At 37.8% G+C, this 19,471-nt stretch overlaps 1 protein-coding gene across 10 annotated transcripts in view; it reads right to left on the reverse strand.

Annotated features, from left to right (window-relative positions):
* Positions 1-9,763, reverse strand: part of scn8ab (sodium channel, voltage gated, type VIII, alpha subunit b) — a 39,492-nt gene extending 29,729 nt beyond the window's left edge. For 7 of the 10 annotated variants that reach the window (XM_030134236.1, XM_030134235.1, XM_030134234.1 and 4 more), the window contains exons 1-4: positions 9,433-9,763; positions 950-1,068; positions 684-773; positions 425-553 (exon numbers count right to left, since the gene is read on the reverse strand). In XM_030134236.1, coding sequence (XP_029990096.1) covers positions 425-553; positions 684-773; positions 950-1,068; positions 9,433-9,483 — 389 coding nt within the window. In that variant the 5' untranslated portion in view covers positions 9,484-9,763. Of the gene's footprint in view, positions 1-424; positions 554-683; positions 774-949; positions 1,069-9,432 lie in introns of those variants that run through there. The other 3 variants (XM_030134226.1, XM_030134227.1, XM_030134229.1) reach the window with 2 other exon arrangements.
* Positions 9,764-19,471: the final 9,708 nt, after the last annotated feature.

The following is a 19,471-nucleotide window of genomic DNA, read 5'->3' on the forward strand; positions in this document are numbered from 1 at the left end:
TTTACTATAAGAGGACTGACGCATAAACCAACACAGAATGCAATGACTGTCTACTGTATTACTGTACTTGGTTGTAACAGTTTTGTGACAGACTTTCCCCACAACAGATATTCTTGCTGTTACGCAGTAATACTAATGATGGCTCTATCCTATCAATGCATCTCATAATCGCTAATATGGAGCCAGCATCTGCAACACAAGAACTGTGGTACTAGCACACCTGAATGGAGTGCAGCTTGAATTAATGTGATTAGCTACACTTGGAATGAGGAGCCAGAACGTCTGCAGGGAGGAAGGTCTGGATTTACATGGTGGAAATATGTTTGTTTCTTGGTTTAATGACAGTGGATTTTTTTTTTTTTAAATATGGCAAAAGTTATTTAATGTTTAAACTTGATTATTGAGAAAAAGTTAAAATACTTACGCCATTGAGATGACCATGAAATCCAGCCAGTTCCATGGGTCTCTGAGAAAGGTAAACCCATCTATAGCAAAGCCTCTGGCAACAATTTTTGTGAGTGACTCAAAGGTATAGATACCGGTGAAGGTATACCTTACAGAAGGGAAAAAAGGAAAGACAGTAAAATAATACTGAAAAATATCATGATATAATGTAAAATAATAGAATATAATTATATCTTAAACAAGGATAATAATGAGGTAAAATTAGGGTGTGTACTTACTCTACTTGTTTGGACCACTCTGGGGGGTCACTAAATGTCATGAATATACAGTTGGTCAAAATCGTACACATGATGATCATGCTGAATAACGTGAGGAGGCAGAAGTTAAGGAAATTCAAGTAATATTTAAATACACAATTTAAATATTCTTTAATTTGTAAAATCAAAATTTAAGAAAAGGGCCCAAGTGAGCTTCACAACAAAGAAACAAAACGATTTATTAAGTGTAAAGAATGAGACATAAATATGTTCATTTAAAAGGATATGAATGTATCAAAATCTTAATAGCTATTCGCCTTAGTAAATTAAAAGGGCTTAAGATGTACAAGGAGGGCGTGGCACTGAAGCGGAAGATTGTTTTCCCTTTGTTTAGGACTATAAATGTCTGTGGAGAGAAAAAGAGAGAGAGAAAACATAAAAATAGAGAATTAGATCATTTCCAAATTGATATAGAACACTATTTAGAATGTGGTATGGAAATCTTAGTATGATCTTAAGGAAACAAAAGGCAGAACTAAAGCCTGTTGATTAGCTAATGTAAGTCCCACACTCCCCTCTGAGTCATGGGGCACCACTGCATTGGTTTTCCCCCCGAACTACAGGGCGGATTTCTGGAGTGGCGGTGATACTGAAACCCATTTAAACATGGCATATTGATAAGGGACCTCAAGTGTGTTGTCAGTTTGCCCATTATAAAACCAGCGGTGAGATAACGGTAGAATGTATGCTTGTAATAATCTTCCAGTAAAAAGGTAAAGACAGAGAAAAAGAGCACATATTATTTGGCAGCAAAGGCCCAAGACTACATTTTACTCCAGTGACGCTGACATCCCTCCCTCTATAGCCGGTCACCCGAGAACCAGGAGTAGAGTCAACACTTCTGTCCTGGCGACATAAGAGGAGGTCTCCTGAGTGGTGAGCTTTCACTATAAAGGTAGTTCAGGACAGGAGAGTGAGAAGCTCACCCCTTCTCCTCGCCAAATGACTCTCTTCTCCCCAAGTTTAAAGCTCTTACTGGAAGAGAACCGCAAGTGCTGTCATCGATCAGGGGGAGATCTGCTGACTCCAGGCTCTCAACAACCACTCCCCACCCATAAACAGCACTGGGCCAAGTGGGGCTGGGCACTGGGGTGAAACAGCAGCCTCTGTGTGTCAGTGTGTTTGTTTTCTTCATACCAGTGTGAGCTTCTATGTTGGTACCCATGTGAGGAATATTTAACATTAACAGCAAGTTTCTTCACAGTGCTTTGAGTATCTTTTTAGTCCTACAGGTAATACAAGCATTAAATTTGGTTAACAACTTAACAAATGGGTAAGGTAAATGAGATAATGTGAGTAAATCATTTGTGTTTTCATTGAGCATTTATTGCTATGACTCATCAATAATACAGGCTGTGCATATTTACAGAAAACTTATGTATGTATGCAATTACGAAGGTAGAATTTAAATTTTTTAGGTTAATACTAATTCATTCATTTCAGTAAATGAATTTTATAACTGGTGTTGAACTGAAAAAAATAAATAAATAAATATGCACTTAATTTTACAACTTAATTTTACATATAAATGTTTTCAACATGTTAGGAAATTTACTTCACAATATATAAATCTTCAGGTTAAGGTTTAGCCTTTTAATAATCACTGCACTCACAAAGGAGAACTTGCTGGTGGTGAACATACATGTTAAGGTGCAGCTTGGTCTATGGTTTGCATATGACACCAGTAACTGAAGAAATGCTCACACACTACAGGGTTGAGGTTCATATCATGGGAAACACTAGAAAGAAGTGGGAGGGAACCAGAAGTGTCCTAAGATGAGTGGTGTCCTGAAATCTAATTAAATTAAAAATAGCGTCCGCAGTCTAGGGGAAAGACAAAATGTATTCTCTGCATCAGAAGACTCTTTTCTTTCTCCCTCCCTTTGCCTCTCTTGTTCCTTTTTGCCTACAGCGCATCAGAACTACTTAAAAATAAATAAATAACAAACAATAATAATACATATATATTTTCTCACAATTTGAAGATTATCTACTCCTCATCAACAGAATATACAAGGGAGAAGACATGATCTACAGCCATGTCCAAAGGGTAATTCTCAGAGGTCATGTGTCTGCTGACTAAGCAAACATAGAATGTGAATGAGGAAGACAGTGAAAAATGAGCAACATATCATTAGCCGTTTAGAAATTCCTACTATGCATGCACACCAATGATGTATTTAGTGACCAATACAAAGCATATCCCCATTGATTAATCTATTAATTCGAAGAGTTTTTGGAAGACTTCATAGCTGAACACGAACAGAACATCTCAGCTTTGTCCTTACTGAGCTGGTGTTTCAATGTAGGTCATCCTCTATAGCATGAAGAAATTAATTAACATGAGGATTCACGACTACAAAGTGGCTTCAGTTACCCAGTGAATTGTGTTGATTTAGAAACAGAAAAATCTGCTGTTGATGCAAACTTGGCAAATTGGCACAAACTGCAGCAAGGGATGCAAACGTTAGGCAATTTCCTTAATTGATTGTCAGCTACATTAATTGGTAATCAATTAATCAGTGAATCTTATAAATTCTAAATGCGCAATTATAAATTAACTAAAAAAGGACTTTATTCATAATTTTTGAAACAACTTCCATTACTGAATATACACAGGAGATGTTTACATATTTAGTTAAGGCTAAATATGCAAGTAAAGCGTATAACTATGTTAAGCTTCTGTAAAATAGTCTGTAGTCTGCAAATGGTTTGGGAACACTTCCTAACACAAGTCATATCCCAATCACATTTCAAGAATATATGGAAAGCATTAACTATTTTATTCTGTTCAATGAGATTTACTAGAAAAGTGGTAGATAAAAAAAAAAGAGGATGTATGGTGTTGAGTAGTTGAAATAAAGGAGGTAACAGATCGTTATTGCACTTAAGATGGGCTCCTACATGTTTAGGTAAGCAGCACCTTTCACAATGTATGATATAATGTTACATCAGAAAGTTGCTACAATGTGCGAGCATCAAATGCCAGATCACTTCTGATCCACATAAAAATCACAAAAACACAAATAAAACACCAGAGTAATGGTATGAGCATGTTTTATACAATATACTTTGTTCAAAATATATTTAGAGTATTATAAGTAGATATTTTTACAGGGAGAGTAAAGAGATCTCAAAGGAGACACACCAGGGAACATGTAACAAATGTCCTTGTTCAGATTAGAACCCAGGACACTGCAGGTCATTGTCTGTTTTGAAACTCTGACAACCACTGGATCACCCTCCAAGCACCATTCTTTATTATTTAAGTTCTTTAGAGTGAATACTTTATTGGTAAATCATTCCTTTCCTCAAAGTCTGTATTGGATTTGGACTGTTTTTTAATTCACTGGATTGAAGGTTTTGCTTTCTGAAATGCGTTGAGATCAACTAGTCAGCCATGCAGTGAATTGGAATACTTTAATCAAGGATGAATTGTATCTGTTTACAGACTCGTAAGCAGACAGTCAGTGGACAGGCGCCATGGATCAAAACACTGTGTTGTAACACACAATACCTGTTATACACACAAATCATAAGGACACATACAATCAGGGCACATCCATGCTCTGCTGTAAGACAAATCTATCTTTACATACTTGACATACAGACATACACACACACATGCATAAGTATACAGCTCAGCAGAGTAAGCGTTGCTGCAAGGAAGTCTTATTTGCTGCAAAGCTGGTAAAATGTTGGTAGACACCGTTAAAGAAAAAGGCACATATGCAAGAGCCAGGAAGCAGAATGCAGCTGCAAGGACAGTGTGTTTCTGTGAGGAGTGTGTAGGGGTGAGGAGGAGGAAAAGCCTAGCAGGGATACGGAGAGGGGCTTGCAGGGGTACGGGACAGCAGCAAGGAGTGTCTGAGAGAGAGAGAGAGAGAGAGAGAGAGAGAGAGAGAGAGAGAGAGAGAGAGACAGAGAGAGACAGAGAGAGAAAGAGAGAGAGAGAGAGAGAGATGAGGGGGTGGAGGGGGAGTGATGCAGAACAGAAAGCCAGAGAGCTGCAGAGGGGAGAGAGCCAAACCTGAGATGGATGGGTAGACGGAGGGAGGAGGAGGAAGAATGGGTAGGCATGCAGCAGAGGAAACTGAGAATGAGATGAGGAGGGAAGGACAGAAAAGTGGAGAGAAGGCTGAGTGAGATGTATGGAATAGAGACAGAATCATGGGAAAGGGTATTCCTTCAGCTAATCATCCCTGGATCTCATTCTGACACTGATCAGTCTAACTTCATGAAACTGACTATTGATTTAGCTTCTTTAATTAATGGACAACAAACAGTTTTGATCACAATCAAACATGTGAGTTTGTTTTTTTCTTTTTTCTAAAGCCGTAAGACTCTAAAAATGTTGGCCGAAAGATGCAAGTTTTGTGATATAGTGTTGTGCATTTTATAGTATTCACACTAAACGGAAATTGATTAAAAAAGTAAGAATATGACAATAATTGTCAGTTACAATTCAACTTCACACAAACATACCACACATTTTTAAAAATATATATATTTGCATATTTGCTAAATTCTAAATATGCACTGGAAAAGAACAGTGGGTATGAAATATGTACATCATTAGTCAAAATTAAGACAATTATGAAATGACTACCTGTTATGGCCTGAGTGTGTTTTTCAGTTTACAGACAACTATACTTATAGGAGCCACATTTTGTCATGACAGTTCACTGTATAACTGATGTTTTGTGACAAAATAGCACACATCTAATTATCAGTTAGCCATCCATTAAACATTATAGCCTTAGAAATAACTCATGTACTGTACCTCTGTTTGAGCAGACATAGTGAGTACTATGTCAGCAGGGTCTCACCTTCATATGTACGCCTGCAAACTAATTTTACTGCATATTGTGCAGAGGCAAAAAAAAAAAAAAAAATGCGTCATCTGACTTCTTTACTTTTATGCTGTACTGCAAACCCCCACATTCCACCTCCTATCCCATCCTCCTTCTTTGTACCAACCTGGCCAGCAATGGAGGCACACTCCGCCACCGCCCCCATCCATCCCTCCCACCCCCACCCCCACCACCCCATCCCTTCTTCACTAAACTCAGTACAGGAAGATGTTGTGTCATCAGAGACTGAGGACTCAGACAGAGTACTAAAGCCTGGCCCTTGCTCTAATTTACTACACCCTGAAAAAAAAGACCGATGGGGAGGAGGCAGCAGAAGGGAGAGGGAAAGGGAGAGCAAGAGACAGAGACACACAGAAACAGAGATGGTGGAACAGGGACATAATGCAATAGTGTGTACAATTCTACATGCTGACATTCAGAACCCACTGCTGCTTTGGCTCTGAACCCCCCTTGTGCGCTCACTAGTAGCTGCTACTCTGCAGAAGCCTGGGTAGAAATGACACTTCTCTGTATCATGTTGTGCCACAGCCATATAAATGTCACATTGAGAATAAGATTACATCTTTTGAATCAACAAAATCTGAAGTCTGTATGACTTCTTTGTGTCCAGTTAGCTCATTACAGCAGGATTGCCTTGGTTTTAATTCCATGTATAGAGATTCAAAACATACCTCATAAACACAAATACATGACCAAGATAAACACTATCATTCCCTCCATCTATGCCATCGTTTTCTTCCTCTATCACTACAGCAGCTTTAACATTGCCTAATCACATCAGACATTTGAAAAGCCCAGGCAGTCCTCTCCCCATCACAGGGGAAAACAAGAACTGCAACGCTGCATTTCTCTTCCTCACCACTGCCCCCTCTTCCTCTCTTTGATGCATGAGTGCTGTGATCAGGTTTCCTGCAGCTGACGGTAACACACACACACACACACACATATACTTAGACACACTCATTGACATACAGCGCAATGGTGAGCGATAGGATGACTGTCGGTCGAGTAGAGGAGACGAGCAGCCTGGAAAGGTGAGGACGCAAACAGCGAAGGAGGAATGTGTGCTAACATGCCTCGAGGCTGTTTCTCAGGTGTGATAGAGGACAGAGACATTAGCGGATTAGGAAAATGACTGATATGAATGATAGTAAGATGGAGAGGGGAGATGATTAGGCTGTGACTCTTTGTGAACCTGCTGACTCAACACATGGATGGGCACGACGAAGATCTTGACTAAGCAGAATGGCAAGAAGTCAGAACCTGTATTGATATGCTCAGAGGCACATGTGCACTAAGCCACAGCCTCTTAGTTCAATAAATACGCCTTCACATATTGTCTACAAACAACGAAGCATCAAGCTACAACTGCACCAGTGAAACTACTAATAAACCATAAATAAGAATGGTAGCTATGCTGGGACAAATTTGTGAATATACTGTTACAACTTCATGTCATGTCACTAAATTATTTCTTTAATGTTAAACTGAAAAAAACTATCCAAAGTATCCATCTATTAAATATACAAAAAAAAAGTACTTCACTCCATAACTAATCACTGATACTATTTTTAGGTGTAATGTTGTCTGGTTCCCAGTGAAAATTAGAGAGAAAGATGAATTATATTATATATATTATATTATATTATTATTTTCTTGTGCATTTTTCACATCTAAGAATGCAGAAAGCCAACAACAACACAACATTTCTTCAGAAAATGAGTAAATGGAATATGCAAATGATATTTTTTTTTATATATGTTTCATAAACACGAACACAAAGGACTTACAGTTATTATTCAATTGTTTTAGTTATAATGCAATGATTACTATTTTCTTTTATCGTTTTTAACATCAGTGAAGTCAATCCTTGGTCAACTAAAATAAATCATGACAGAGGCCACCATTTACAAGTACATCTTCATGAAAAAACAGGTTACTCATAATGCATGTGGAATGATTACTAGCGGGTTTTTTTTTTTTTTACATTTTGTTTGGGTTTGTTGAATTAATTTTTGTAAGGCTTGTAAAAAAAAAAAAAAAAACATTCAAATTTGTGCAAGAAAGCCAAGTGTTGGTGTTGATGAGCTTTGTATGTGTGCAGACACCTAAAATGATCAGTCTATTACACTCGACTTATTTTGCTGTTCACAAAATCTGTCAATTTTTGCCTAAAAACCTTCATTGGAACTACATATAAAATATCACAAGAGAAAAATACTCATGTGAGAGTGCAGATTTGGTGTGTTTGCTGTGTCATTGCTAATTTAATATGATAAAATTACTTCAGAAACCTTTTTTTGACATGAGTGCTGCCTATTCTGCACTACTCCACAACTGTATAACAAGGTGGATCTCTCAAACACAATCTAATAGTGACTCTTAACAAACACCAGAATGGGAGGGGTAAAGGTACAAAGATATGTAACGGGGCCAAAGTGGAACAATACAATAAGACATGAATGCAACCCCTCCTGTGACCACCAGTGAACTGGGGCTGTGGATCAATAGATCACAGAAGGCACATACACTTGATAGTTCCATCTGCCCTATGAGGGAGTGCTGCTGCCTGAGACTGCCCGTCCTGCTGACTGGGCTTCTTGTAGATGTACAGGCCGCAGATTCTCTTACACATTATCACTGGCACCACACAAGAGACTGGCTACTCCACACCTCTCCACAGACGAAGGTACTACAGCCTGCTACTGTTTTCTCATCGACCCCTTCTGTCCTAACCTGCCATCTCCAGCCTTCATTCCTAATTCCTCAGCAAGGCCAGGACCAGGCTCCTTTGCATGCTGTGAAACCATACAAATCAGCCTTTAGGCTTTGTACAATACATAATGAATAAAAGCACATGGTTTGTGCTGAAATTGAGAATTGACTTGTGTTTGAGTTTGCTTTGCAAACTAGGAATCCGAAAGGTGTGGGAATGTGAGGGGCTGTGTGTGTGTGTGTGTGTGTGTGTGTGTGGGGGGGGGGGGGGGGGGGGGGGGGGGCTTGTGAAAAATTCTACTGAGTTACACTGTGGGAAATTGAAATTGTAGTATTTAAGCCACTGCTGCTTTTTAGTCATCTGAAGAGACCAATAATATAATTCTGAATAATAATCAGGATTTAATCAGCCAGTGACAAGCCTAAGAATGTAAGTTTTGATGTGTTAATCATATATAATCAATTTCACTCAGGTGTGTTGCACTAAACTCAGGAAAAATAGCAGAAAAAGATTTGCCTACATGTACTTGGACACAAATATCACAGAAAAAAACATTTAACAGGGATGACCATTTGTTTGTATGTGCTGAAAAGAAAAAAAAAAGAATGTCATAATATTATAGAGAAAGATTTGTCATACTCTCCAGCTGTTGTATCATCTGTACCATGCATTAACTTATAATTCATCAACTTTCCCCCAGTGGTTCACAAACACAGCAACTACATCTCCTTTGCTTCAGTTGTGTTTGATTCTGCAAGTGTGCAAAAAAATAAATCCTGTATGATCTATTTACGTACATTAATGTACTGACTATCTGCGACATAAAGTGGTACTGAAGACCTGATAAATGCCTTCAGCTAAGCTTTTCTATTTATACCACTGTAGTGAATACAACAAACTCCAGCCTGACTTGAATTATTCTCTCCTATGACAGCTAACCATTTCACATGAAAGGGTTTTCCCATTTGAAGGTTCAGCACAACATCCAGATAAGACTTGAAATTAATATTACTTAATTATCTACGATCCTCTCAACAACACTCGGTAAATATTTCTTCATTTGAGCATGTGCCTGATAATATAGTGAAAATTGGGTGGTGCAGGTGGCCTGTTGACTCACTTTCTTGTTCAGATAGAAAGGGTCCAAATCCTCCAGTGGTGTGGCCGCCATACCATCAGGAATATCGCCGTAGATGAACGGCAGGCTCTTCCCAGCCTCCAGGTCACTGTTGGGCTTGGGTTCATTGTCATCAGATGTGTCGCGGTGACTACTGTCTGATCTGGGCTTGGGTGGTTTCTTGTTCTTCTCTTCATTGATGCGCTTCTCAATGTTAGCAAGTGACTCCGGGGTGAATTCTTGAAACTGTCCAGGTCCTGGGGGTGCAAGAAGGGGTGCGGCCCATGTTTCATCCGCAGCTATTTCCTCTTTATTTGTTTTCCATCCCAGACATCTAGGGCTGAGAGAAGAGAAGAACACAGAGTAAGAATGGAAGAAAGAGTGTATGTATGGAACAAAAAAGCAAGAACAAAATAATTTTTAAAAAAAAATCTATAAAGCCAAAAAGACACCCTTTAAATAATGTCTCATGCACTATATGTTTGAAAACTGTTATGATGTTAATAAAAACAGCAAGTGGATTATGAACAGTTTTGGTCAAATGGTAAACAAAAATAAAATTAAAATAAAATAAATAAAATAAAATTATATATATATATATATATATATATATATATATATAATATATATATATATATATATATATATATACATATAAATTTGAGGGTGCAGTTGATTTATCCCTTTTTCAGTTGTCAGTGTTTCTGAAACCCTTACAGACTGAAATTTACTAATGCTTCCAAAAAAACAAGCCAACAAAGCAAAATAAAGCAGGAAAAGTGCAAACATTGGAACATGGGCCAGTAGGCACAATTAATGCTCTCTATCAGCCTAATAGTGAAAGCACTGTATCATGTATCTTCATAAGTAAAAACTATGGCAACTATGACATAGACAGACATGGATTTTGTTTAAATTTGACCTTTTTTACTCAAACAGCACAGAGACACTGTCAAAGTTTTGCTTCTGTGCCACAAATCCGGGCTACAATGCTAACATTAAAAATTATGCAAATTACAGCCTATGATGAAAATACAGAGTTGAGAATGGATATCATGACCTGTAGCTCTATGCAGCTTTCAGTTTTTGCTTTGGTTTGAGCATCCTAATTGAATTACCTGGATCCAAACAACACACACTGACAACAAACATAAAATAATAGTTACAAAAAGGAGCCAAGCTAAGTAAATAATCTAGTGGAGCTAATTTGACAATGCAGACAGTCTTAAGTAAGCAATGTGACTGAAGAGTAAAGACCATCCTTCCATCCAAACAAAACAAAATCATGGTTGAAGATGCTGTTCAATGTGGTGCTGATCTCTTCCACATCAAGCTGACCTTTCCTCTGTGTAGATCTGTTTGGTCGCTCATTTGATTACTTGTTCAGTGAGTTAGAAAGTTCAATAAAATGAAGACTTGAGCTGATTCTATATTAACTCAGGAAAATGGGCAGATATTTGAGAAGCAAATGTGTTCCATTTGTCCTTGAAAACATAGTCAATGAAATCACTGACTGGTGATCCAAACAGTTGATTTTTTTATGATGTTGATTTATTTTCAATTCACTAATCAACTAATCACTAATTATTTTTTACAGCTGTAAAAATTAAATCAAAAATAAATATGTAAGAATTTACCTCTGCTATCTGCTTTTATCTACTGATGTCTGTTGACCTAAAGAAGTAATGGATGGGGTTAACTGAATCCAAACGCTGACAAGTAGGCTAATTCCTATAAAAATTGATTAGGTAAGATGCATTTATGTTTCTTGGTTTGTAAAGAACCATAACGGACTGCATCTTATTAAACTCTGTAACTTGATAAAAACTACAAACTATAAAAATTCCATTTAGCCCATGTGTATCATACATAAGGTGTGCATAATCCAAACTAATAATATTTTTTTTAATACACATCCCAAAGTGGAATGTTGAAGTAGGTTAAAGGTTAGTACATAATATATTACTGGACCCATTGGGTATCATACGACCTCTAGGACTCAGACTCATTGATAAAACATCATGGTTGTAGAATATACAGCAGAATATACATATTTTACTCGCTACATGGCTGATGGTGGTGATGTCTGGCCATTTAAGGGCTAAGTCACAGTTCAGGCTATGACATATAAAACATTGTGAGCCACATTCAAAGAAACAATGAAGTTTCAGACCTTGAAATTGATCAGAAGACAAGTAGAAAGAAATCCGCAGGCAAAGAGCTTCAACAGACCATGTTTGAGAAAAAAAACACGGTCAACCAGAAGAGGAATAAAGTCCCACTGAAGTAACCAAACCTCGGAGCAACCTCTAAGTCTCCTTCCACCAGGGCTACATCAATTGATCTACCTTCAAGGTGATTCAAACCGGGATGCAATAGCATGGCCAGCAGTGCATGTAGTCTCTACCCATAACGCAGGGCGAGTCCTAAAAAGCAGGCAGCAATACTCAGAGGCAGCCAGGGGAAACCGGCAAAAAAAATTTAAAAAAAAAAAATCAAATTTTACTTAATGCTGTCTACTATCTCACTAGATCACACGACAAACACTGCAATACCGGTAAAATGTCGAAAATATAACGCGTGCATCTCAGTTCTACTGTTCAGTGCACTTTAAGTGGATCATAATAACGCGTAAAAGCGCACAGCCAAAACCGCTTTAAGTTGAGTTCCCTTAAATCCGTCAAGAGTCACTGAGTCCGAAAATCAAAACTGACGAATGACACAGAAAAATGGCAACTCCTGCAGCCTTATTTGCCTCTCAAGAAAAGATAAGCTTGTCCTATCCAACCGCGTACATCGAGCCACTCTGGTGCTGCGTCCCCTGTGCGAGAGAAAGACATCTGAACGCACCACGGCCTCCGGTCCGTCAACTGGAGAAAAAAAAATTCATTCCGCTGTCTGCACCCCGATGATGACCTGACATCTGACTGAGCTAACCGGACACACGGTGCTAGCAAGGAGGTGGTGTTTACAGCACTTGGACCGGAGTCACATGGCCGATGGAGAACTTCCACATCCTTCATTTTCTGCAGTGGAGCTCTGATGTCTTAATGCTGCCTGTCAGTAAATGTAAGATGTCATCTCAGGCTAAATCCACTGCATCACTGAGAACAGGTGAGCCTAACGGGGCCAAGACCAGCACCACTGACAGAATAAGTTTGTCAAATATAAAAGAGGCCTGAAATAACCCCTCATCACTTTTTATTGACTGATCTGATCCCATTTCAGGAAAAGTTATGAATCCCTGAGTGGATTTTCATAGGGTAGGTGTGCATATTCATGTGCCTAGTCCTCACAAAATATGGGACAAATGTGAAGGAAAAATATAGAAAATATAACAAAGGGGATATGAGACATACTTTAGAGATATAGGAAGCACCTTTTTTTTTTTAACTTCATCCTTGTGTCAGATGAGACAACAGCTCTGCTTAACATTATATGTAGCATCACTCCAGTGCATTTACCGTTTGGAAGTGATTGACTTGGTTTTTATTTTTAAAATCCACTGTTTTAGACGGAGGCGCGCCGTATGGGGCCTAAGCCTAAAATACTGCAGTGTGTTTTATTGCTGCTATGGGCTCTAACTAACTAACTCCTAGTAGGTCAGCTGAATGCACAATCCATATCCTGATAACAATGCCCGGCCTCAACTCAGAGGAGCTGATAAAAAATAAGCAGCATCCAATTTCACTGCTTCAAAAGTGAAATAAGACTATCTGGAGAGGGAGAAAATGAAACGGCTTGACCTGGCTACCACACCCGTATAGCCTATAGATAATGTCCAGGCGACAGAGATTCAGAGATTCCGTATGAACATGCAGCTTTGTGGAGTCACAACATAAAGACAGAGACAGTTCAAAATGAGGGAGACTGCGTGAAAAGACCAGAAAAAGGTTGTCATGGCCTTTGAGGACTACCAAACTAAAGACGCACCTACCTCCTCACTCAAGTCTCCAAAGAGATTGCAAAGGGGGAGGGGGAGGTGATGTGTGTGTGTGTGTGTGTGGGGGGGGGGGGGGGCGCCACAGAGGTGGACTGGGGGGGTGGGGGGTAAACTATCATAGTTATAAAATAATTGTTGCCAGAAAATTGGCATCTCAAATTAATTTACAAGCAACGCATTATTGATGTCCTGGGAGCATACAGGACTAGTTAGTTCCCACACAGAAGTTTGATGTGATCTCACTTACACCATATGCGTAGCCTATGTTGCACATTCTGACACAATGTAATGTCATTCCTCCAAGAGGCAGGCCAACACCCAAAATAATTTTGCTCCATCTTTTTTTTAACATGTGGCAACACAAAATCACGTTTCTCCACTTTAAAATCATACCTTCCCGACTTCTAACTGCTGTCTCGCATACATATTAGTCCATGTACTGGCAAGGAGCCCTCCACAGACGCGAGGAAAAGATGCTGAGAGAGGGACCGCTCTGCGGCACTGGGATGCAGTCAGTCGGCAAAGTAGGACTGCGTTGCATCCCACCACAAAAATATCAGACAAAGCAGAAAACAGATTGTCCACTTACTTTTTCTCCCATTAACAGAAATCCAGACAGCTGTCACTGAACTGCAGATGTAGAAAAGAGTCGGGAGTAACTGCGGCTGTCGCCATATTGTTGCTGCTATCTCCCTTCCCAGTGCGTGCGGCTACCCTGCATAATTGATGACTCTCAGCAAATTGTTAGGGAGTGTCGGCAAATGCCTTTAGTTTCAATAACGGACAGGAGACCGCAGCATCGTAAGCACAAAAAAAAAAAAAAAAAAAAAAAAAAAAAAATTCCTTTGTACATGCAATTGTAGACATTATTGACATAGGTTACTGGTTGGGACCAAATTTACTACTGTTTGTAATTATTTTCACCGTAATCCCCACTGGAAATGACTCAAATGTGTAAAACTATACAATCATTTTAAGGATTAGAACATATAAATGCAATAATTTTAAGTATGTCAGGTATGTAAAAGACTGTTATGGGTCAACCATAAAGCCTTTACATATATAGCCTTTGACTTTGAACCTATATGTATGGTGACCACAACCTTAGGCAGTACAATACATCAAAAAATTAGTTTAAAAGTTAATGTGAAATATGAAATTTGCAACATTTCCACAGTTTGTCATATCATTGCCCATTAGTTTTACTTTGATGTATGATCTGCTGTTGTACATTACATAGAAAAGAAAGGACATGCCTTTGCTTTCCATAATAAATCAGTGAAACAGCTGTATAGTCCATTAAAACTCAATCACTTAACCATCGTTTATATAATTATAATTTTGCCCATACACATGTGCAATACATTTGTCTTGAGTACAGACTGTATGGTTCAGGCTTAGTTTTATATTCTGTTCATTACACAAACATACTGTGGATGCACTCATTTTTATTGGTGATGCATGGTGCTGCAAAAAACACTTAAAAAAACATTTATGCTTTTGCATGCAGTGGCTCCAATCATCCAATCAAAGCCATATGACTCTTGCTGTTTTGGTCGTAACAGTTGTTTGTTCAAGGGCAATCTACTAACACAGTTTAGATGAGGAGGTATTGCAATATCTGCTCCTGGAGGAAGTTTATGGATTAGGTATCAAATCTCAGGCAAATACCACACTGTCTTAAACAGTCAATAAAACTCTGGGCCTGGGCCATTTCTACTCGATTTGCAACTGTATGTAAACTCAAACTGTATTTTTACTCTTTAATTTTTCTGAAGACTGCTCTCTCTGTAAGAATAAGCTTTTGAAAATACAAATTAGTGAACATGCTGTTTGTGAGGATAGTATGCACTTTTTCAATGTAAACACGACATGAACAGAAAAATGTTTAAAGCATACTGTTCATTTACAGCTGTGACACATCAGTTAAAAAAAAACAAAAAAACAACAACAACAACAAAAAAAAAAACAACAACAAAAAACTGGAGAATTTCATAAGCTTGGTATTTTGAATATGACCCAACAATGTCGCCATCTCGTGGCACTTTGCAATAACTGCATCATAGGGTCGACATGAAGTCAAATCTCAGCCACAGTTGAGTATGTGCCCTAAGACGCCTTGTGCTTTCTAGCAAAGTAAGAGAACTGCCTTAGGTAAAAAACGTTATTAAAAAGGGAGGATGGACACAGGCATTAACACGACTACGTATGTGTAAGTTGGTGTAATTTACGATGGTCTCCACATAAACATTCAATTAAGACTAACTCTGCTCTTTTCACTAAAATATTACAAGACAGAGTTTGTAAACTGCAGTTTGTGGAGAGCTGAACGTATGACTAAATAAAACCCGTCTAACGTGTATTTGTGTAAGTTAGTTAAAATTCAGCAAACTGATGATACTGGAAACAGGACTATTTTTGTCTCCTCTTTTATTTCTGTAAAGATAAAACTAAATCACTGAGGTGTTCTTGCTTACTGAAGACATCCCTAATTAAACAAATGTGGCTTTAAAAAAGGCCAACAAAATAATTTATTAGACAACTTCAAAAGAGTTTAACTAACTTTACACTTAAGTTAAACTTTTCAAATCCAAATGATTCAACGGTCGATGTAGTAAGTGTCCCGTCTCCTATGAACTACCTATGCTGGCTAGCTCATCAGTTTTGTTTTTTGTTTTTTTGTTTTGTTTTTTTGCTAGCTAGCTTATCACTGATTGAAAATCTCTTCAGATGTGACTTATCAATTAAAATACAAGATTTGATAAATTTATAAGCTCCAGTCCCCTAAAATAATCAAATGTTTTCGGTATCCATCACTCACCATTGTTCTGAGGTTAGTTTTACTTTAGTTTTGGGTTTCCACCCACCCAGGTTAGCTACTGTGTGCAGTTAAGCTAGCGAACGTTACGTCGGTTTGTCTGAGGGACGTGTTAATATAAAAGTCACTAAATGAGTGCTAAGGGAAAAACAAGAGGGGGGTCAAAATCATTTTATTTCAGGGGCCACATACAGCTCAGTTTAATCTCTAATATTTATAAACTATCTTTTCACAAAAATGTAAATACACTGGACAAATATGAACAACCTGAAATGTTTTAAGAGAAGCAGGCGTAATCATAACAATATTATGCCTGTTACTATGTTTTGTACATTTGTGGATCCACTGTGATCTGTAAGAAGTAATGCAAATGTATAAATAATAAACTGAGACATAATATTGTTAAAATTGTACTTATTCTTCTTAAGAAATTTCAGGTTGTGCTTGTTATTTACATTTTTTAAAAGGATAGTTTGTAGAGGTAAACATTTTCATAATGTAGTATCACTTTTTTCACTCTAAAACATAGAGAAAAGTTTGGAGTTGACATTATTTATTATTGTGATAATATGTAAGTGGCCCAGCCTGTTTGAGGTCATATTGGGCTGTATGTGGCCCATGAACTAAAATGAGTTTGACATGTTCTAAATATTTCTGATAGAAAAAGAGAAAAGAAAACACTCTTTTAACCCATAAAGACCCCGTGTGACTTTAGTGGCAGTTCCCAAATCTCAAATTCTCTATTTTTAACCTTTCTTAAGTGATTTATCACAATTTATTCTAATATTATCCTGTGTTTTGCATTTTTAAGTAAAAATCAGGTATATTGCTATATTTAATTTACTAATTATGTAGATGTTTATAAATGCTCAGATTAAAGTTGACGGTTATTTTATCAGGAACAGAGAAAACTGAAGAAAAAGTAACTTTTTCAGTTCATTATATCATATACTGAACATAAACCAACCATCTCCATCCACTGTCATTAATCCAATTCCATGGGTTTTACTGGTGAATCAATGTTGTAAAAGATGACTGTGTTTCCACGTTCTGTACAGAACTTCTGAACACCCAAATGGATCATATCTGATGACCGTGAAAAGAAAAATTTTACACTAATTATTTACATGTATTGATAAGATTAGTGGGTCAACAGGTATTAAACATTTTAAGATGGTTTTGGTCAGCAATGGATGTTTGGGTCTTTATGGGTTAAGTATCAACAGAAATTTCATATTTTATTTAATATTTAATTTCAAGTTCTTCTTGTTATTCACATTTTTCAAAGGATAGTTTGTAGATGTAGGCTAAACATTACAAAGGTAATTTTACTATTACTACTACTACTACTTATTATTAGTAGTAGTAGTAGTTTATTTATTTATTTATTTTTGCTTACTCTTTGTTAAAGAAATTCACTCTGTGGTCAGACAAGGAATGACGGAGGTACCGTGTCCCTGCCCCATTTCACCATTTTGCTCTTACAGGCACCAACAGTCCCATAACAGTGCATTCATTGTTTTCGTAAATTGTCTGTAAAATCTGTCCCATCGAAGATGCCTGGGAGACACTGCTGTGTTTAAAACTGTTCCAGTTACTACTATTCCAGTTACAGTTACAGTTACTACTACTGACACAGCAAACGTAGAGACCCGGAGGTATGTTATTTTGGGTTTACGATTAGTATAATGCATTTACAATTCCCACACACTAACCCACCCAACATACTAACTAGGCCATCACTAAACTAGAATCGAACCCCAGTCACTTCACAGATACATGGAACAAGAATGTAGAGAGGAAACATTTAAAACCTGAAGTTTAGATTTAGGTCCTAAACGATGCTGTCTGTTGACTATGAAACAATGTTGATAGTATTTCACCATTACTACCCCCTTGGTTACAACACAAACATTGCACTATCCGTGAGCTGACCTTTGACAGCACCACAGTGTTTTCAGTCATCAGGCTTGTAGATCACCTAACCTTGAACCCAGCCACAGCAAAACTGTTCATAGCTGTCAAGGGACTTGAGGCTTTTGAATTGTTCCACTGTGTAGTAACTTATGCCGAAAACAAGATAGTTAACTAACTGCACGTAGGTCAAGGGTGGCAGAGTCCAGATCTCTTCACCAGTCGGATGCTGGTGAACACCGGTAGCTCCTAGGGTTCTATATCCTTCATATCTCTGATCTTCTACAAATACCTTTGCTTAGCAATGGGATTGAGCCTCTCCCCATAGGGACCCCTTGCTTTCGCCACTGTCTTATCCATTTTTTTTTCTTAAATCTTGATTCATACAGCTCTTTCCTGCGCGTCTGTGCTATGTTGTTGCCCATATCAACCAATAGCTTGTAAATTCAAAATGGCGCAGTCTCTGAGATGTCACGTGAAATAAGGTATGTCCTCATCCCTAATAATTTCAGGTAACACTGGTCTGCAAGGAAAATGCTTCCAGATTAAAAGTAATGAAATTTTACCACATGAGAGTCACTGATAAAGAAAAATCAAGTCAAAAATGCTGGTTGGCTGAACTTTCCAAGATACAGCCTTGGGTCAAAATGTGAACTTCAAGAATTAACGAGAGAATGGGTTTGACTCAAAAGGAATATTTGTCTCAGAGCTACAAGATCTACTTCAAAACACTGTCTGCACATTAGAATACATTCACTTTACAGGTTCTATTTAGTGGAAGATTTATAAATCTATTATATAAATGTACATAAATCAATATATGTGTGTAATAACATTTTATCATATACATTGAAAACATCAGCAAACCAGCACTTTTGTCATATGATTTCCAATTAATCTTATTAAAATATGAAACATTTAGCACATTTAATCTCTGAAGCAAATAATTTTAAAAACATTGTAGACCAGTGTAACACCCCTAAAACATGAGACAGCAGAAAGTTTCATTTGCAGTTCCTCTTTTGATGCTTGTAATGAAGCTCCTCATACTGGAGAAGGTCAAACTCATTGTCCGGTCACTCCTACGCTGTGACTTCTGCTCCATTGCACCTGTTTCCTGTGTAAGCATTCTCTTATACCAAACTATTTTGAAATAATAACACTTCTGCAATTATGTCAGATTTTTAAGGACATTTAATCATCATATGATCATTTCTGAATCACCTATTGAGTCAACAATATTCTTCTAACACTGTTCCTGTCCCCTTGGGCTGTAAGTGGCCCCTGAACTAAAATGACTGACGCCCCTGCATCATACCAGGATGTCTGTCTACTTTTGTTTTGAAGACCTTGAACCGGATATCCTC

The sequence above is a fragment of the Sphaeramia orbicularis genome, chromosome 5 (assembly GCF_902148855.1).
Source record: "Sphaeramia orbicularis chromosome 5, fSphaOr1.1, whole genome shotgun sequence".
Classification (NCBI taxonomy): Eukaryota; Metazoa; Chordata; class Actinopteri; order Kurtiformes; family Apogonidae; genus Sphaeramia; species Sphaeramia orbicularis.